Genomic DNA, 20,681 nt, shown 5'->3' on the forward strand with positions numbered 1-20,681 from the left:
AAGGCATTTTTGCCACAAAATTAAAGCCACCCCCAAAGAAGAAACTAGCTACATGTAGCTAGGGAGGAAAAAAGGGTTAGAAAGAAAGGTAGAAGAGAGCAGCAGAAAAGTAATTTTGGCCTCTGGCCTCTGGTGTGAGCTGAATGGCAGCACTGGTACTTTGCTTCCTTCAGCTTGGGAGACGTAAATACAACCACACAGCCTGGCCAAACACGGCCTGCGGTGCTCCCTGCATGAGTTTTCCATTTCAGTTAGTTAGAAGGCTGGCTGAGCTGAGCAGAGGAATCACAAACCTGGTGAAGAAAGGCTTCAGAGGAATAAGGATTCATCAGACAGTTACACTGCCAGGAGCAAGAAAACTGGAGATGGTCCCATCTCATTAGTTAATAGGAAAATAAGAAGCACTCTGGGAGGAGAGCTGAGGTTTCTCTCACACGAATGTCTGGGGTTGTCCCAGCCCAGCTGTGTGACTGATGTCTCTTCCCAGTCATCAGGACTCTCCTGCAGCCACCACAGCCTTCCAGATATGGCCTTGCAGCGATATTAGCCAGCTCCCTCAGTCCTTGGGTGCATCCCATCCAACCTCCAGACATGTGTAGGTGTCCATTTCGCTTAAATTGTCCTCAACTCTACATTTTTAACAGCTTGAGATTCTAAAGAAAGCAAAGAGAACAAAACGTCCACCATCACTGAGCATTCTGTCAGCATTAGACCTTATCTGTAGGCACCTCAGTTGATCCATCCATCTGTACGTATGTATGGTTTTTGCATCAAGCCTTTTCTTCCTTGCTATACTGCTGTCCTACTCAGCTTTGCACTGCCTTTCATACCAGGACCTGAATTTCTGGTATTAGCAATAATGGACATCACTTTGCTAGAAACAACAGGTCACATTTTCACTGAGGAACGCCTATCCATGAAATGTTTCTTGACTCTCCTGACATACCTGTGTGGGAGGCACAACAGGAGGAGGCCAAAATGTGCACAGCATCTAGGGCAACAGGAGGCCATCTACAATAGGAATCCATCAGGAATTGCAAGCGCTGAATTCTTTGTTCACAGCAAGGCAAGATTTGGCCAAAGAAAGCATGGGTCTTTTTTCTTGGTCTCTGTTTTTCCATTTCAATATCGCCAGCAGATCCTCCATATCTGTGGGACGAGGACTGCACAGCACTGCCCTCACACACTGCAGCTATTAAGGCAGTTACAAATCCAGGGGCTTTAATTCACCAGTAGCCTGTGCAGAAAAAACACTTGCAGCTCCTCTTTGTGAAGGACAAAATGGATAAGTGGAAAAACAGAGAAAACGAGAGACAGGCTTTCCCTCCTGTGCTGAGAACAAGGAGTAAGAAAAGCCAGTGATTCTTATTAAGCTCCCACTGCAGTTTGTGTAGCAGCATGACAGCAAATACATAGGCCATCACTGGAGTGTGTCATCAGATTACCAGAAAACTGCTGCACTCTGCTATTAGATATGCTGGAAACCGTGCTGTATTTAGTCTCAAACACAGGGTAATGGTCTGTTCCAAGCAGATTCAGAACAGCCTGCAATACTGTGCTGCTTGTGTGGATGGACTTCTATGGCAAGGTTGGTCAGACATCCATCAAATTGGGTGGAAAGGCAGAAGGACGCTCTCCTTGTCATGATGTGGAATGAGATACCACTGCATCCGGCTCAGCTAACCAACATTGGCAGAGCACCCTGTACAACTTCCAGTACCCAACCAACTATCTTGTTTTATAGAGATATACCCAGAGATAGATAGAGATAGAGATATTCCAGTAGAGATATTTCAAAGAAACTTATTCAGGTTGCTTGAGGGCTTCACAACTTAATCTTTATTCTGCAAATGGAACTGAGTTAGTTGAGTCTAAATAGGGAAGGTCAGAACTAGAGAGTATATCAAGTATCCAGGACTACTAATCTTCATGCCTTCACTGAGCTTTGCTGGGGCTGCTGCGAAGGCCAAGGGGAAAACGCTTGAATAAAAAATATTGGAACAGGTTTAGTTAGATGAAATGAAGCCAATGAGGCACATGGAGGGAGCTGAGAGATTTCAAGGGATGAAAGAGAAAGCTTCTCCAAGGCTTCATCATACTGCCAAACCTGCACTCATAGCCGAGAAGCCTCTCTCCTAAGAGCTACAGAGATAGGACCTGGGGTCAAATAGATAGCCAAGCGTAATCTGGCATTTCCAAAGCTGAAAAGACCTGATCTTTTATCAGTGTTCTAATTCCCACCAATCTCTTACACATCGAAATGAGCTCAATTGGAAGAGAAGCTCTGCTTTCTCAGGGGCAACACAAGCTAAGTCCTGTAGTGAAGCAAACAACTGGAAGGAAACTATTTCTCCCACAAGGTGTTTCTCCAGTCGCTCAGGCTGTGGAAAGGTTTCACTCATTTTTGAATATACAACAGAGCAAATTAGTCAAAGTTTTAGAATTTCTGCACAAAAATATGAATCCATGACAAGATGTGGTCTGTAGAAACTAGAACAGTGTGTGCATATTGGATCACTGTAGCAGATGATTATATCAGCAACAGTGGCTGATCTGAAGTTTGGTTGTGAATAACTGATAGGAATTTATTTTATAATTATCCATAGCTGGTGCTGGATTCCTCAGGGATGATATTCCATCTGACCCTGGAAAAGAAAAGAAAGAGCTGTCAGAGATGATATTAGAAATGAGTCAGCTCCTACAAGGAACAGGGAAGACAATAATCATCGTGACATACCAAATTTCTCTTCTGAAGTACATGGACACGTGTAGCAGAAATGCTAAGTCATGGCCTGAACCAGTGATTGAGCACCTGGTTGGAAGGCAGGGCCAACGCAGGGGAGCTCAGGTGCATGCAATGCAGCTGAGTGATGAGAAGGGGTGGAGCCAGGATTCACCCCTTTCCAGACCTCATTTTAGGGTTGGCAGTGGAAGCAAGGGTATTTTGCTGGAGATCCCTACCTACCTGAGGCCTTCCAGAGGTAAGTAGTTTTTCTTCCTTCATTTCTGTGTCTATGACTGCATTTGGGTTTGTCCTCTTCTGCTGTATTCTAGGACTTTGCCACCCTACTTTTATTGCTGTGCTTTCCTTCACACTATAGCACTGCAGTGTGAAAGGCAACTCATTTAGTAAACAGGTGCTCTTCAGGTTAATAAAAGGGAAAAATACAAAATTGTGTGGAAGAAAATAGAACCATGTTCAATGTGCAAGCATCAATCCATAGCGTGATTTGCCTGCAAGTCATGTTCATGGTGTGAAGAACAAAGAAGTTAAATGTATTTGCACCAGATACAAACACAAGATGAGAAGCTGAATGTGAAATCAAGACATGATGTGTATGAAGGTACTAGACTGAGAAGATTAGCGAAGTAATCACAATGCTCATACAATAAATCCAATTTTTGACTAGATGAAAATGTTGTCTTGACGCTACTGCAGTGTATAAATGTGAGACCCCGGAAAGCATTCCAACTAAAACTTTGGTTAGTTCTCAGAAACCACTTATTTCAGTAACAGTAAGGGAATTTGTGATCATGAGGGAAAATAGGAAAATTAGCTTATGAAGCTATCAAGCTACACAAGCAAAACAATAAAAGATTTAGAGCTGACTCCACAAAAGTATCCCAAAGTTAGTGCGGTTGTATTTCCTTGTTGTTTGTGCATCTGTAAAATAGCTGTCCCTTCTGAAGTAAATCAGATGTCCAGACACATCGCCTGCTTTTCAGACTGTCTAATGCAGTAAGAGGAAACAAATTAAGGTGATCAATAAAGCTAATAAGAAAGCTAGACTTCACTGTCAAAGCATTAGAGCTTGAGGTCTTAATAAAGAATTACCAAGACATAAAGTGAAACATCTAGACTCAAGCACCCCACAGAATGGCCTGGGTTAGAAGTGACCTCAAGGATCAGGAAGCTCCAACTGCCCCACCAGGGATGGGACAAGTTTAGTTATCTCTTACCCTGAAGAGATAAGTAAAAAGAGCTCAGTCTCCAAATATTCTTCTTATGTTATTCATACTATTGTTAAAGTAGTAATTCATACCCATCCCAGGTAGACAGCTGAGAATGTCACTGGGGAGCTATCCTGCAAGTGGATTAATATTGATTTCCTCAAGAGGAAGAACCAAGATGCCTGGCAAAGATATTTATGTTATGTGACAAAAAATGTGTGGATATGAAGCTCATGTGGCACAACTTCTGGCAGATGATGCCTGCCACAGCGCCCACCTGCTAGAAAGGGCCAGGGAATTAATGTGGATAATGAAAAATGAGAATACTGCAACAGGTTGAAACGTCATTCTCTTGACAAAAAGAAAGAACTGGGATTGTTGCAAGCTATTGAGTTAGAGCAGTTCAAGAAGTTACCATTCCATTAACAGGATTTTAATATTCCATCAGTCTATGTGGTCTATATGTGCATGTCTGTTCTGGGCAATACAGGCAGTGACTGAAGCCCATGCTGGCAAAGCTGATGTACATATCTGGAGCCTGGCAAAAGCTAGTCCAAAACATCCAGTAGTGTTTGAGCTCTTATGTGAAGGCCAAGATTGTCTGTTTCATAATCTACTGAGTAGGTATGTCTGTTTCATCCAACGTGACCAACAGAGAGCCCTGTAGAATATGCCTCTCCACGCAGTGCTTCTATATAGAGGGCATCTGGGAAGGAATGGGAAATTAATCTTTGAAATTAAAGAAGTGTACAGCGAAGCGTTCAGCCTTAACAAGGCCAATTTCAAGTAGATAATTAAAGTGTAAGCAAAGATTTCAAATTGCATCCATTTTTCTTCTAAAGAAACCAGAAAAAGAAACCTCTACTCATCTCTTTGCAGTCCTGAGCAGTGAATACAGTGTAAGCATCTCAGATGATGTTAAGTACAGAGGCAGCAACTTGGGAACATGTTGGGGCCACCCAAGACAAAGCCTGTTTCCAGAAAATTAGAAGCATCCCCAGCACATTTTGCACGGGCCATAACTGTTTTCTCACTACCAATGACATGTCTACTTGTAGAAAGCTTCTGCTCCATGTCCATGAATTTAATCATGTTGCTCTATCCTGCTGCCACAGTTGATCAAAAGACAGTGATGAATCTGTGGATAAATTCGGTATTTTAAAGTCTACTGAATGTCACTGGGAGAAAAAAAAAAAGTCAATGAAAAACTAATTTTCCTGTCAATTTAAAGAACTATTCTACAAGGACTATCTGTAGCATCTTAGTACTGTGCTGTCAGCTCCTTGCACTGCACTCAGCAGCAATGAAAGGAGGACCATGGGAGGACTAGAGAGCAATGAGGGCTAACTCCTGCGTTGGCTGCAAGATACATGGGATGGTTTGGGTTGGTAGGGATCATCTGGCTAGAACAGCTCCTACAAGTGCAGCAAGGAGAACCTTTCAGTGTCAAGGTTGAAGGTGGAACACAAATGCAGGCTTCGAAGAGAGTGAGACATGCACCACTGGCAGGGCAGATAACTCAGACATGGAATGGGCTGCTGTCTGCACCTCACATCAAGGAAAGGTTGTCACTGTTGACAGATGGCACCTGAGAGGTGATCTCTGATGGTGGTAGTGACGGAAACACTTCTCTGTGTGGCAACAGAACAGCACAAGCAAGAAGCCAGACCTGGTGACTGCCCTGCAGCAGCCTCCATCCAAGCACTCCAGCTCTTACCTTCCATCAGTGCTTGGCACCAAACAACAGGCAGCAGCAGCCCACATGGAGGTGGCTGCTTGCTGGGCACTGCTCCACAAGGCTGCAAAAAAACCGCTCACAGCTCCAGACCAAGACCTGTTGTCACACATGATGGCTGAAGAACTCATATGATTCATCTGTGGTTGTGGTTTGAAAGGCCACCCTTTCAAAGGAGAACTTGTGGATTACATTGAATTAAAATTAATTCAAGCTGTTGGATACTATGACACTTGGTAGTACACATAATCTCTTTTATAAATACATAAATCTGCTCCTAACAGCGGCCAACACCAAGTGCTTCCAAGGGGAATACAGAAAATCTTCATCTTTTCTAGTGAAGAATGATCATAAGCTGTAAAAAATGGGATATCTCTTTCTAAATGTATGCTAATGTATTTCAGATGTTACACAGATAGCAGTAATAAAGAGCAGATCTTTCTTTGTATATTATTTCTTTCCTATCTTTTTTTCAGTCCTATCTGTTCGATCTTCATGACGTACTGCAGCAATACCGGCAGTGCTTATAACATAAAGATCCAAAGTAATGTGGGAAAGGAAGAGGGAATAGACATCACCAGATGAACTGATATTAATTACACAGCGAATGACAAACATTTCCTTGCTTCTCCTTTGAAGCTGTCAGTTCTTACTCTGTGCCCACCAGGTTCTTGGGCAGTGACAACAAGAAGCACACCCTGCTTCCTCTGCGCCCTTCTGGATGTCAGAATGTATAGAGAAGACAAATAGCCCTATAAACCCTAGAGTGAACAAGTCTAGCTTTTGTGGACTCTGTGCACCCTGAGCCCTTCCTCTTTCTGGGTAGGACTGATCTTTCTGCACAGTATGGCAAGCAAAAAAAGTAATACTGTTCTACAACTGGCAGTATCACAGTGCTGTGTGTAGTCCTTCCGTTCAAGCTTTCTGCAGTCTAACAGCCTGCCTGCTTTCTGTCTGATGCTTTGCATTTATAGAACTGCCTATATGGATCCCTCAGTCACTTCCACGAGTTAATTTAGACCTCTGTGAAATAAGTACTGTATACGTTACCCTTCTAAACATGAAGGAGAAAAACCAAGGATGACGACTAATTCAGAACTCATATTTAATCAAGCTGAGACATCTTAGTAATAACTTAAGCTACACAAACTGTAATGAAAAAAGCCCCACGTTGCATCATCCTGTAATTATTACTCACGTTTTTTGCTACTCTTTCAGCCCTTGCCAGCAGTAGCTCAATATGTATGACTCATTGTAAATTTGGGAGTTTTTGCTTAATGTCATGTAGCTATCGCTGTCTTTCATTAAACTTTAAGGTAATATTCAATTATGGTTTTATCTTCATCGATATAACATAAAAAGAAGAATTATTCTGTTCTCTCTAATAAGGTGGAAATTAAAGTCAATTTCTAAGACATCTCATCTTGAAAAGTTATTTTAAAAGCAATGGGACCGCCATTTTGGGTGAGGTAACAATTCATTTCATGTTTTAGAGCACACAGTAGTCAAGAGTTATTTATTTAGTATGCTTATCCTGGTTTTCCAATGCAGCTCATATTTTGTTTGTCATGGCTCTACTAACTCCACATCTGTTGTAATGCAATATGGAAATAGCTGAGGGCCTGACGTTTCCCACAGCCATTTGTATTCCAAAGCAGCAATATCCCCCTTTCCTACTGTCTAACATCTCATTTGAACCTGTGGTGCCCTCTCAGAATCAGCCTCAGCTTAAAGCCCTGCATGCAATAGTGCCAAACATGCAGCTAGCTCAGCCTCCTTCTCCACGCTTCCCTCATTCAGTTGATAAGCTCTCAGATGCCAATAGTTTCTGAAATGGTGGAGAGCCACCTCATTTGGAGTGATGGAGCAGTGCACTCTTGCTTCTCACCCTTGTCACACGTTGTATGTGAAACACCTAATGAATAAGCAGCGACTCAAAGAGCACTGTGCAGCTGATTAGTTTGGCTCTGAAAATACTGAGAGCCAGAGTGGGATCTCATGTAAAAGGAGGCTGTCAGCAGAGTTACGTGACTGGGTGGGAGAGAAAACCTAGTAAAATAATACAGATAAAAGCATGATTTGCCTGCTATTCACCATGCCTTTGTAACATCATGATCTATCTCTAAGCTATACTTTCTACTGCACTGCTGGCTTGCAAAACTTTTAATGGAACAAGTTTTTCTGGCAGAAGAACACTGATTTTTATCTTTAATGAGCAGCCTCTCTATCATTTTGCTTCGGGAAACAGCTTCCTGGTTGTAAACTGCTTGAGAGTGCTGACAACTTCAAAAGCAGCCGGTAGAGACTTTCTTGCAAAGTTCGGGAAGGATCTCAAAAATGCTGAAGGCTGCAGACAGTGTTGCTATGAAGCAGGAGGACTCTGCATCCCGAAATGGAGAAATGACAAGCTGGGATATCAATGACATCAAACTTCCCCAGGTATGTGTCTGCATCTTAGAAATTTACCCAAATCTGATCAGTCTTCTCCACTACAAAACTCTCTTTCTTCTATGCCTCATCGCATTTATGCTCTTTGTCACCCTGAGCTATAGGACACTGTTTTGCTTGAAGGGCTAGAGAATATCCAGTAAAATGATCTTCCCCTCCTTCCGTCGTTTTCTGGTCCCCTTACCTAAAAACCTTAACCATGTCCTCCACAGAAAACCCATGGCACCCCGCACTGTTTCTTACCTTAGTACGTATGTGCCAGATTCCTCCTGCCAGGCTCCTTTACCATCCAGCCCCGTCCTTCACCTTCCAACCCAGCTCTCTTATCTGATCCCAGTCTCTTCTCTGCTATGTCACTGCTCCTTTCCCAAAGTTTCCATGTCCCAGGCCACCTCCTCCCCAAGGTCACCTTCACCTGCATTCAGCCTGGAGGCTTCCCCCATAGCTTTCTCTATGCTCTCCAACGAGGGCGCTCAGCAGGTTTTGTCTTCACAGTTCATATTCCTACTGCTATAATGGCTCTCAGTGGCTGGGAACAGCAATTTTAAGTAAAGTCCTGTTCAGTTCTTATACCTTTGTTATGATCAGCCTTTTCCCTCAAAAACTATCAGAGGGCATGCTTCATGTTTTACAGCTTACTCCATTTTGCTATGTTGACTGTAGCAATAAAGGAGTTGTGTAGTTAGTTCTTTGTCTTATTTCATTTTCCACTGAGATGTTTCGTTCTTTTATTGTTCCTTACAGTATTGTCTTTGTTTTGTTTGTTTGCTTTTTCTGCTCATTCCCCAGGGTTGAAAATAAAACCCAACCTTTGGTTTTGGACTTCAAAAAATCACTGTGGAAGACTTCCATGGTGCTTTTAAGGCCAAAAATCCAGAATGAAAGACCTGCAGATGGGCAAATGGCCTCCGTTTGATTCAGTGTTTGCCCTTTTTCCAGCGAGCTGAGCTAAATCAAGTCAGATGACTCTGTATAAAACTGCTTTCATGACCCGAAGGGGAAAGCAGAGCAGCATGTGTTGTTTTCTGTCAGGTACCCCATCTTTGTACCCTGGAGCAGTTCTGCGCTAGGCAGAACCCACAGGCCAATCCTCCTGGCCAGCCCTTCCTGGCTCTCGGGGGCTTGTGAGGAGCCTCAGTTTTTCTGCCTTCCCTGTGCCATGCTCTCTGGCAGCTGAGCTGCCAACCAACACTGCTGCTGCTGTGCCAGAGTGACCCTGACTTGGAGAAACCCAGCAGAAGGCCATGCTGGGCTCTTACATAAGCCCTCCTCTAGTATAACATTTTTGTTTCTATTTTGTCTCTTTTCAGGACGTGAGACAGACAGACTGGTTTCAGGAATGGCCAGATTCCTACGTAAAACGTATTTACAGCTCAGAGGATAAGAACGCTCAGAGGCACCACAGTAGCTGGGCAATGAGAAACACCAACAACCACAACTCTCGTATCTTAAAGAAGTCCTGCCTTGGGGTGGTGGTCTGCGGCAACGACTGTTCCACCTTGGATGGCAGGAAGATCTACCTGAGGCCGGCCATATGCGACAAAGCTAGGCAAAAACAACAGCGTGAGTATGGGGATGGCTGCTCGTTGCATGGCAGCTAATAAGTGAACACCGCATAAGCCAAATCAAAATAGACAGTACTCTTCGGGTTACTCAGCCATTCCTGCATTCTTAGAATACTGCACTTTACGTTTCTTAATATTAGAGGGTGTTGTTTGTTTGCTTGTTTCCTTTTGGACTCGATAATCCTTATGGATTCCTTCCAACTTGTGATATTCTACAGTTGTATGATGTTTTTTATGATGGAAGATGGTTAGAGATTGATTTGCAGCTTTCTCAGGCCCTGCTGACCTGAGTGTTGCTTTCATTATTTCATGGGCCCAAGAGTAACTTGGGGAAGTCTCGTGGGAAAGACAGTGCTCATTAACTACAATGGCTGGCAAATAGGCCTCATGGCCATGTTGCCAGAGACAAGACTGTACAAACAGAGAAAATGAGCTGGACACACATCCTTTTAGGCATTCATTTAGGTATTCCAAGCTCTTTCATATTCCTCAATAGAGCTACTGTTTTCTGAAACCAATGAACATTTAGCTAGAGAAAGGTTTTACTTGGAGCACTCACTGAGGTCAGAATAATGTCCCATAGAAAAATCTGATAAGAACATACCTGACATTTCAGGCACATTCAAGAACAGAGAGAAAATGCTAAGACCTTTGAAGGTGAAAGCTCTTAGCTGACCATACTAAACATGGAAATAGTCTCTGCTAGTTATATTTAATAATAAACAGAGTAAATGTAACTATTTATTTGCTTATGTTTATGTCTGAAATTTTTTTTTGTGTAGTTTCTTCTCAGTGCAGTTTCTAAACCCCAGACTAGAAGTGGCAGTCCACTCCCAAGCGAACCATTGTACCAGATGGGATTCACCTGTCTGGCGTTACACAGGAAATACTTCCCCCTGTCTCTTCTGCAGGGAAATGCTGTCCAAACTGCAATGGACCCCTGCGGCTCCTTTCCTGCCGAGGCCATGGGGGTTACCCAGTCACCAACTTCTGGAGGCACGAAGGCCAGTTCATATTTTTTCAGGTTGGTATATAGGTTTACCTTACATTATGCAGGTTGATGTTAAAGATTTTTTTTTTAATGTATTAAGGAGATTTTCTTGCTCCAACACATAAGGGTCATGGAATATGTCAACAATGCAGTTGTAAGGTCAAAAATTTTCACAGTGAGAGTGCAAGTTCCCAAGCAACCTGATCTAACTGAGGGCATCCCTCCTGGAGCAGGAGGATGAGCCAGACCCTCAGTGGTCCTTCCCAGTCTAAATTACTCTATGCTTCTATAGTTTCGCAGCACTTTTGTTTACGCTCCTACAAGAACCTGTTGATTTTGAAGCATTTTTCCTCATATATAGGAAACAAATAATTATCAAAGAATCAGAAATGCCACTTTATATCAGCCTTGCCAGGGACCCTTGCATAGACGTGATGCTATCCCAAGGGATTACGTATGGAAAACACCATCTATGCATTATACTTAACCTATGCCTGGAAAACAGTGCATCCAATGTTTAAATAATTGGAACTATTTTTGGAAGCTATAGTCCTAGTTTAGTACCATAAACACTGCATTGCCTTCTAGTCTTCTGAATCTTTATAGTCCTCTCATTTACATGCAGGTTAAATAATATTAATTCTCTGTGAGAGCTAATAAAAATTAATGTCCTGCTAAACACATCTAAGAAGAATGATAATATCTGCAGGGACAAGCCAGCTGACCTTTTGTCTTTAATTGGGTCTCCAGTGTGGGGAGTCTCTTCTGCATATCAGTGCGGTGTATTGCTTTATGATTTAAGGGAATTTCTGCCCTATCACACTTCAGCAGTGATATGCTTGTTACTTGAGCTCAAATTAAATAAGTCTTATTAAATACAAAGCATTAAACCAGGTTGTGTGTGTGGTTTTGGCCCGTGCAAAAAAATCCTACTCCCTTAAGATTAGTAACAAGACTGTTTCTAAATAACACAATTCCTTTCTCAAGTCCAAAGGGGCTCATGACCATCCACGTCCAGAAACAAAACTAGAAGCAGAAGCAAGGAGATCCATTCAAAAGGCACACACCGTTTTTTCTCCAACTTCTCCAACACTAATAAGACTCCAGGAGGTCAAGGTAACTTTTATTATCAACAAATGAAATTGCAGGGCAGGGGATCCATGGTGCAAGACACTTCCTATTAGGAATCTTGTCTTTGGGTGGGAGTGGGTTTTATGTCCCTACATTTCATTTCCCCATTGTCAGGTACAGAAGGAGCAGGGCTGCCCTGAGCACCTTGCTCAGCTCAGCACTGAGTCTGTTGCTGGCATTCCCCAGTCAGAACCTCTTTGGGCTGCAGGCAGGGCTGGAGGGCTATCACGTCACTATTCACATCATTCTTGGCGTGGTTTTTGCCCGTATAACTCATGCTTGCAAATAGTTCTTGGCCTCATTTTATTTAGTGGTATGTACGTAACTTTTTCCTTCTTTAAAAATGCACAAGTTGCCTTTAGAAAATTTTCCTACAAGTGGAAGTGCAGCTCCAGAAATTAAATAACTTATAAACAAATCTGGGAATAAAGTAATTAGGTATTTGGTCAATTCTGTATTGACAATGAAGGAGAATATTAGCAGGTTTTAAATGGATTTAACTTTTAATATGAGAAATTTAACAAATGAACACAAACTGGAGCATCTTTTTGATAATAACTGGGCTCATGAGGAATATTTGTGTATGTGTGTGCATACAGAGCATATTATTTAACTTCTGAATACCATAAATACTGTGTAGTATTACCTATATTATACCTCTGTTATATACTGAGTGTGGTATCTGGACAAAACAAAATTGTCATTAACAGGGCAGATCTACAGATCTCTGCCCAAGGATCTGGGAGTGGAAGCTCTTGTGAAAGACAAGCTGCAGAGGTCCTATAGACCCCTGTGTTCCTGATGGAGTCAGAAGGTAGAGCAGCAAGGCTGCATTTAGTGACTTTCCTTGCAAAGGTTGGGTTACACCCACCTGTATACCGCTCATCTTCACAGCCGGTTTGTCTTTTGAAGTGCTGGAGGTGGCATCTTACCCAGCCCCATGTTAAGGACAGTTCTTCATCTATCTAATTAATATCTAATGGCCTACTTGTCAACTGGCCTGACTTCATGCAGTCAGAGTGAGACTTGAGAATAACTCATGATATTCTTGTTTGCCATGACCAGTTGTAATACAGCAGTTTCAAGAACAGGTTCTCACATGCAGTTGGTATTGCTGAAGCTGAGAGAAGTCTCCATAGAAGATTTGCCTGTAATGTTTTGACCTGAAATGAGGAGGGAGAGCCATAGAAAAATATATGGGCCCAAAATAGAGCAGGTGATATGTAGGATGTTTTCTCTATGGAGTCACCTGATTTTTAGCTGAAGATATGCTGGTCCTAAATTAGGTCACTGGAATTTCTTCTCATGGTAAGGAGAGCGAGCAGTTGAAAGGAGCTTTCCTACTCTGGCAGTTAACAAGTCAGAAAATCACTATAATTAAATGGACGCAAAGGCAGTATTATAAAGAGCAGAGATCTGTAAGTACTAATCAGAAACGATAGCACAGAATGAGTATTCTGACAGGAATTAAATGGTGTAAAATTATAATCCAATAATTAAAGCATTTAAAGAAGTTGCAAAATATCCAGGGAAAAAAAATGACTCAGAAGAATAATTCCAGTGTGCTGTTCCCTCCTCCAATGAGAGGAGTTTATGGCTGAAAAAAGATTTAAAGATAAATAAAAATAGTCAGTTAAGAACACTTCAAAACAACCATTTAAAAAAATTACTTTGTATGTTTTCCAAACTCCATAGAAATAACTTAAATTTTGTGGAATCAAATGTATTTCAATGATTTCATTTTCAGGTGCTCCTTCAATGTATCCTGGCAGCTGTGAATGTGAGATCTAGTGATTCTTTTTGTTTAAAATAGAATTTAGCTGAAAACCAGTGAGCCAAGCCCAGACCCATGAGCTCAGAGCCCCCCTGCTAGGTTTGCACCCAAAGGCCCTGGCTCTGCTCTAAAAGGAGACCCTGCTGCCATGCCTGCTTTATTCCCTGCATTAATTTAATGCCTTTCTGTATGCACTCACTGCTTTTTGGTTCATGTTGCTAGCCTGGATTGTGTTGCACTAAACCTCACCTTACTTTCCCAAGTCTGTGACAGGTGAGGTGCCCAACCAGAAGGCTTTGCCTTTGCTCCTTTCCAAGCCGGACCCGTGTATGCTACCTGCCAGTTCTGGGGGATGTTTAAGCACAAGCTCCCCTGAGCAGACACCAGGCCGCTGCATGGAACAGCCGCCATATCTGAGGGCAGCCATGGAGCACGTGGAAGGCCAGGTGCACCCTGTTCATGGTGTCTCGTGCACACAGGCCTGGAGCAGCCCCCTGCACATCCCTGGTGTGCTGCCGGTTACAGAGGGAGGCCACAATCCCCTCAGGTCCAGTGCTGGCTCTCTGGGGGAGGAGTCCTGTGAGGGAAAAGCCCCTTCGGCCTACAACCTCCCTCCTCCGTCGTACCCTCTGCTTCAGCATGGGCCTGGCCTGCGTGGCTCACACCAGCACCACCAGCAGCTCCCAGCGCTCTTCAAGGAAAGCCATGGTGACATGGAAGAAGGAAGGCACTGCGTGAACCCCAGCTACTGCAACAACTTGTTTTGTAACCTGTACCCATTACGGTGACTGGGTTAACATTTTCTTTCTATATGCACCTCTGGCAATGGGCAGCATCTTTGCTTTTAGACATAAGGAAGGGCTTTTATGCCTGCAGAGCTCTCTCTGCTTTTCTTCCTTTTCCCTCACTACTTTATTAGTCTAATGAAGTCATCATCTCTTCTTACAAACTACCCCAGTTGCTACCAGGCAGCTTGGCAGAATTTCATGGCACCAGCCCTATAACCATATCGTCTGAGCTAGTTTCACACATTTCTGTACTGAAGGTGCCTCATTGTTTTTTCCAGCCAATTTCTATTGGTAAAATCCTTCAGCATCCTTTCCTGCACATCACCCTGTGCTTCAATCACTTCTGTAAGCTATATTTCAGCAGAAGATATCACTTCCCTAATTTGTTTAAAAAAGTAGGGTGCCAAAAAATGAACTTCTTTGCCTGAATTTAGTGGCCAGCTTTGTGATTTTTGGCAAAGGCTTCTTTACCTTTTTTTACCATAATCCAATCTGATGTTTCTGATGTCTTTACTCTCTGAACCATGTCTCAGGGGCCACCATCCAACACCATGCAGAGGAAAGCCCCTATACATGCCCCCACTGCCACCTCTGCAAGGAAGAGCTGAGGAAGGCCAAGTCTGGAGCCGTGTCTATGGCTGGTTCCCCCAGCTTCCATGGCTTCACATGCTGCCAGCCTCTGGAGTCAGGCATAGTGCTGGCAGTCCTGACCAGCCCTGCCTGTGGGACAAGCCATGCCCAGGCAAAATGAACTTTTTATTGAGATGAGTCTGGGATGACAGTATTACAAAACCAGCGACAATAAAAACTTCACAGTACCTCAGACCATGGCATATCTGCTGTCCGTCAAAACAGGTTTGGTCTTCTCATGGGAACTTACAGTGATCTTCCAGTACTTGAAGGAGTTCTACAGAAAAGTTGGGGAGGGACTTTATACAAGGGCATGTAGTGACAGGATGAGGGGAAATGGCTTTATACTGGAAGAGAGTAGATCTAGACTAGATATTAGGAAGGAATTCCTAATAAAGAAAGGAATTCCTTTACTGTGAGGGTGGTGAGACACTGGAATGGGTTGCCCAGAGAGATCATGAATACCCCTTCCCTGGAAGCGTTCAAGGCCAGGCTGGATGGGGCTTTGAGCAACCTGGTCTAGTGGGAGGTGTCTGTGCCTAGAGCAGGGGGGCAAGAATTAGACAATCTTAAAGGTCCCTTCCAACCCAAACCATCCTATGGTTCGTCTTCTTTTTCTGCTTGTTTTCAACTATTTAGATTTCATCTTTTTTTCTTTATCACTTGGGAATACATCGGTTATAGGAAAACTGCTCTCACTGTGAAGGGTGGAATTTAAAGACATTTACAAGACTGGAACAAATTATATTTATAGAATGTTTCAAAATGTTTGTGAAACAAAGGCTGTGTAGTGAATTTTTTATGTGGAAAAAGTCTAAATGTGGATCACAAAAGGACAGCCTACTGTCGTACATGAGGGTCAGTTCACCAAACTATGCCAATCCCATTCCAGTCCCCAGTTCTGTGTGTATTTTATGCTCCTTTGGATTAGTGTCTCAAAGACGAAATACCAAGGGTATGAACATCCTCCACCTCTAAGACAGCGAAATCAATGAGAGCCATCAGCACAGGTGCTCTGAGAGGTGAGATGCAGGAAGGGCAGACACATCCCTTGTGGCTGCATGTCCCGTAGCAGAGATTCCTCTGTGGCTCCCCAACTGGCCACACCAGCACGGACTGTGCCTGATGTAAGTCTTGCCTTTCCCCTGAATTCCTTACATTGTGCAGCTCCTGCTTATGATCCCATGCACCCTGGCTTTGGGACTGTACCCCACTGTGGGGAGACAGCTGGCCCCACTGGTGTATCCCACTGATTTTCCAAGTTATACGTGTTTTAGGCGCAGGGATAAAGTGCCTTTTGAAAAGGAGGGAAATGAGACACAGGATGACCATTTGATTTTCCTCGGGTTAAGTAAGCACAGAAAGGCCTTCCAGATTTGCATGCTGTCAAGGTCAGTTTGACCTTTCCATGTTGTTGCACTGATTTCTGTGCTGGCAGCAGAAATCCTTTTTGGTACAATCACACGTTGGATCAGTATGGCGCCACGTTTATAACTATTTGGCTCAGAATATGAAGACACACATCCCAGGTGTAGCCTTTGCAAGAAGAACTTTTTGCAATATATTTAGAATGCATGAAAAGAAACGTCTGTACCTCTCTGTTGTAACCCACTCTTAAGCATTTGTAAGGTAATGTGCCCAGCTGTGAGCAGTGATAGAAATCAGAGCTGAAAGACAGCACTAGGTACATTTCATCCTACGGTTCGAAGAAAATATCATGAACCATGAACACTGAGACAGTTGTATTGGCTTTGTGAATATCACTGCATGGCACGGATGGACTACACTCACTGCTGTCCCAAGGACCCAGCTCTGGAAGCCCTGCCTTCAATATTCTTTGGAAGTAGTCCCAGTGCTTGCCTCTAAGCAGATATTTTCATCTATGATGGCTCATTAGAGACACTGTAGAAAAGTTACTCGGAATGATACACACAGCCAAGCTACGTCTCACAAAAAGTATTGGTAGTGTTCTTGGTTTTTTGTTGTTTGTCTTCGGTTTTGGGTGGGTGCTGGGTTTTTTGTTTTTGTGGGGTTTTTTAACCAGGCAGAATTTAAAGATGAAATATAGGCATCTAATCAGATAAAGATAAAAGGCACCAATTGGACAACTCCAATTTTTAATGTTGTTATCTTGAGAATATCATTGTAAGGGAGGGGAATGCTTCTGTATCAATCACACTAACAAGGACATGGGAATGCCAAAGAGGGATTTGATCTACACAGTTTCTTTCAGCCTTCTCTAACTTGGCGAGTGAAAACAGTTACAGTGAGAATGCAATCAGACATTTTCAATTTTAACCACTGATACAAAATCTCCACTTTCTATTGGCAGACTGAAGCTATACCATGTGCAAGATAATGGGTTGCTTTCTAAAATACACTCCTAAGAGCTTTCTCTCTGATTTTAAATGAAACAATGGGTAATAAATTTTGGGGGATACAATCCAAGTAATTTAATCAAAGGTTTTCTTTCTTCTTGGCCTCTGTGAGGTGTACTACCCTGTGCATCTGGTACTCATGGAAGTTTTGCTCTGCTTCTCCTTGATGTCCTCATTTGAGGCTTTTTACATAGCTATGACCAAGGAGTTAGAATGGAACCACATAACCTTTTACTTTATTGCAAGCAAAATGTAGAAGTGGCTCCATGGTGGGTCTCAGCAGGGGGGAAGGAGAGGTGGAGGAGGATGAGAAGGAGGTGCAGTCTATTTGAGAGGAAGAAGTGAAGGAACTCTGATGATATCCGATTATAAATAGAAGCAATCAGCAATCAAAGCAGAGCATGAGTGGGATATTAATGTTGCACATCCAAATACCCTAAACGGTTTGAAGCTGGCTCTTGTGCAACGTCCTGATTCAACACAGTGCCTCCTTCTCCCAGAGCTGCTGTAGTCCCCAGGTTCCAGGGGGTTTTGTCTTCCACAGAGTACATTTCAACACTGCTCACCTTCAGATACAAGGAAGCATTGCTGTTAGCACAGGATGACAAGTCTATGAATCCTGGTAGGATGCTCCCATGGATCCTGGTGACCATCGAGTTGAACGTGAGACATCAGTGCATCCACATGGCCAAAAAGGTGATATTCAAAGGCCATGTGGACAAGTTCCTGGGCCCACTGTTCTGGGTATCCCTTAAGTGCAAGTTGGACCAGATAATCTCAAGAGATCACCTTCCAACTTCAGCCATTCTGTGATTTTAGGAACATTTAATATCCAATGTAGCTCTTCTCAAGTCAGTTGCTGTCTCCTCACTGGGTTCTTGAGTTCTGTGAGCTACAGGATGACCTCCTGGATGACAAGCAGCTCCTGAAACACAGACAGGCCCTTCAGACAACACGGCAATACAGGAAGGCCTTTGACCAGCTTTTCACACTGAGCTCATTCCTTCTGTTTTGAGTTAGTAAACAAAGAGCCAAAACTGGCCGGGAGTGCTTGTGGTTGGAGTGTTCTTTATTTCTCAAAACCAGTTACACCAAGATTTGAACTGCAGCTCTTCACATCATTTGGCAACCGTACCATCAGTGATGTGACTTAAGTCTTCTGTTATCAAGCACTGCACTATTTGCTCTTCTAAAGACAGTCATAAAGTGATGCCCTCTTTGCTTGCTGCTTTCTGTGCTTGATGGAAACTGTCAGGCAAAGGCCAGGACCACGGTGCTAGTGAGTACCCATCTCCTTGGTACTTCCAGAGGAGATGGTGAATGCTTAGCCCACACACAGGTACTGACAGCAGTGAGGAACAGCTGCCATACACACAGCTCCAACTAAACAAACTTCTGTGGATGCTGTAAATACTGGTGACTTGAAAAGCTGTTTGCCAAACTAGCAGATTTCCTCTGTACAAGTCACAGCAGTGACAGGGGGAGTGTGATGGCAAAGAGGACCCCAGCCACTCGGCCATTGCTTTGAGCACAGCAGGGCCTCTGGAGGCAGAGGTTTTCCCTCAAGGTCAAGTGAAGTGTGTTCTGGTTTTATTTCCTTTTTATAGCTCTTTCCTGTAAAACTAATGCTTTCCCCAAAATGTTCCTCCCTGGTGTCAAGGGACCACTTCAGTGTTTCTAATCGGTTGGTTTCTCTGATGCCCTGTTCCAGTAAGAGAAAAAAACCTCATTCAGCAGCACTAAGCTTCAAGTTTTTCTAAATAGATACTTTTAAACACCATCTGTGGGTATTTGCATGAGAACTGTATAACTGGTCAAGGCTGTTTTGAAGTTGGTCAGCAAGTTCAGGAGTTCTTTATGGGAACTGTCAGACTAACAGGGAAATGGCTGAATATCAATCTGCATTCACAGGGATGGAAATCCAAGCATATCTCTTACCAGTTCACTGAAGAGCAAATGCAGCACAGGCAATGCTGCTGCAAGTGGCTGTGATTGTCCAGATAAACTATGTAACGTGGTCTTTTTTCCAACAAAGCAGTGTCTCCATTCCCATGATGACTATAGGCTTTCCAACTCCTATTCCATCTTAGTCCTGCTGATAGCTAAGAACAGAGTTACAGCAAGAAAACCTTTAACTGAAATCCTTGCTCAGGTACCATCCCGGCACTGCAGATGGCAAAGCGGCATAAGAAGTGACAGTCAGTTAAGGTGTTTTTTCTGAGAAACTCTATCAAGGAAATGAATGTAATTTTTAAGCCAAAGTTGTGATCCAGAAAGTCCTGATTTACTTTATCCCAACAACGCAGGCTGTTTGCTCATAGCAGGAACAGAGCCTGTAGGAATTTGAAATTACCACCACCAAATTCACCGTTCCTGCATACATCAGCAGCAGCTGTATAACCACAGCATAACTCTCCTTCAGATTCAGAGACAAAAGTTATTTTGTGTCTGGATCTTGTCTATTAAAAGAGTCAAGCCTGATTCCAGGCCCGGGCTTCTGGAAAGCTCTGAAGCATAACAAGAGAAAGGTGAGCTCACATACAGCTTCCTGAAGGCCAAGATCACCTCTGTCTGCAAAGCGGGTGGCTTGGGCATGGCCACAGCGAGGGTCACCAGATCCTCTGAACGTATCTGTAACACAAAGGCTCGTGGAAAAAAAAACAAGAAAGAAAAAAAAAGGGTAATCAGAACTGCTGCCGTGGCACAGCTCAGAGATCACACACAGATCACACACCGATCAGCAGTGCGTCCCGTTGCGATTGCTCCGCTCCAGTGAGGGATGGTAAAAACACGCTACGATCCACCGTACGATTTGGGTCTCACCAACACCTTTCTGAATTAGAGTCCCTGGAAAGGAAAGAAGAAAAACTTGATTCGGGGCTTTGCACATAGCCAGACAAATATTCGCCTTATCGTCACATTGCTTTTTGCTGTAGTTTTTCAGGTTCTACAGACCTTGGTTTTTATGTGAGATATTTAAAGAGACACACTCCTCAGAGAGGGAGCAGGCTCCACATGAAGCTGCTGGCAACTGCTTTGGCGGCTGCTATGAAAGTTGTCACCCCCCCCCCCCTCCCTCCCCCAGCTCTTTCCACTTTATTGTCACTGGGAAGTGCAGCTGACTTTAATATCTGTACGTTTATTTTCCCCAGACTTTACTTTCCAGATCACCATCTGTCTAGACACTGTCAGTTACTGATGCGTGTACTCAAGGTGAGTTTAAGGGTACTCAATATTTTCTCCCCCTGTAATTAAATTTCCAGGCAGTACTGAACCGACCCACTATATCC

General features: G+C 43.3%; 1 protein-coding gene and 1 long non-coding RNA gene across 3 annotated transcripts; one reads left to right on the forward strand and one right to left on the reverse strand.

The window, feature by feature from the left end:
• The first annotated feature begins 2,912 nt into the window (after positions 1–2,912).
• GCM1 (glial cells missing homolog 1) lies at positions 2,913–15,235 on the forward strand. The gene is made up of 6 exons (NM_206980.3): positions 2,913–2,981; positions 7,935–8,125; positions 9,445–9,697; positions 10,611–10,723; positions 11,678–11,806; positions 13,859–15,235. Exons 2-6 carry the CDS (start codon positions 8,024–8,026, stop codon positions 14,381–14,383), a joined length of 1,122 nt encoding a protein of 373 aa, NP_996863.3. The 5' UTR covers positions 2,913–2,981; positions 7,935–8,023; the 3' UTR covers positions 14,384–15,235.
• A 1,878-nt stretch (positions 15,236–17,113) lies between these two features.
• LOC107053136 lies at positions 17,114–20,443 on the reverse strand. 2 transcript variants are annotated; one of them, XR_006939018.1, is made up of 4 exons: positions 20,126–20,443; positions 19,934–20,022; positions 19,330–19,493; positions 17,114–18,316 (listed from the first exon to the last, which is right to left on the reverse strand). It is a non-coding gene; the product is annotated as an uncharacterized LOC107053136 (long non-coding RNA). The 2 variants fall into 2 exon arrangements; XR_001466154.3 differs by having other exon boundaries at positions 19,330–20,022.
• Positions 20,444–20,681: the final 238 nt, after the last annotated feature.

Source organism: Gallus gallus, chromosome 3 (assembly GCF_016699485.2).
Source record: "Gallus gallus isolate bGalGal1 chromosome 3, bGalGal1.mat.broiler.GRCg7b, whole genome shotgun sequence".
Taxonomy (NCBI): domain Eukaryota; kingdom Metazoa; phylum Chordata; class Aves; order Galliformes; family Phasianidae; genus Gallus; species Gallus gallus.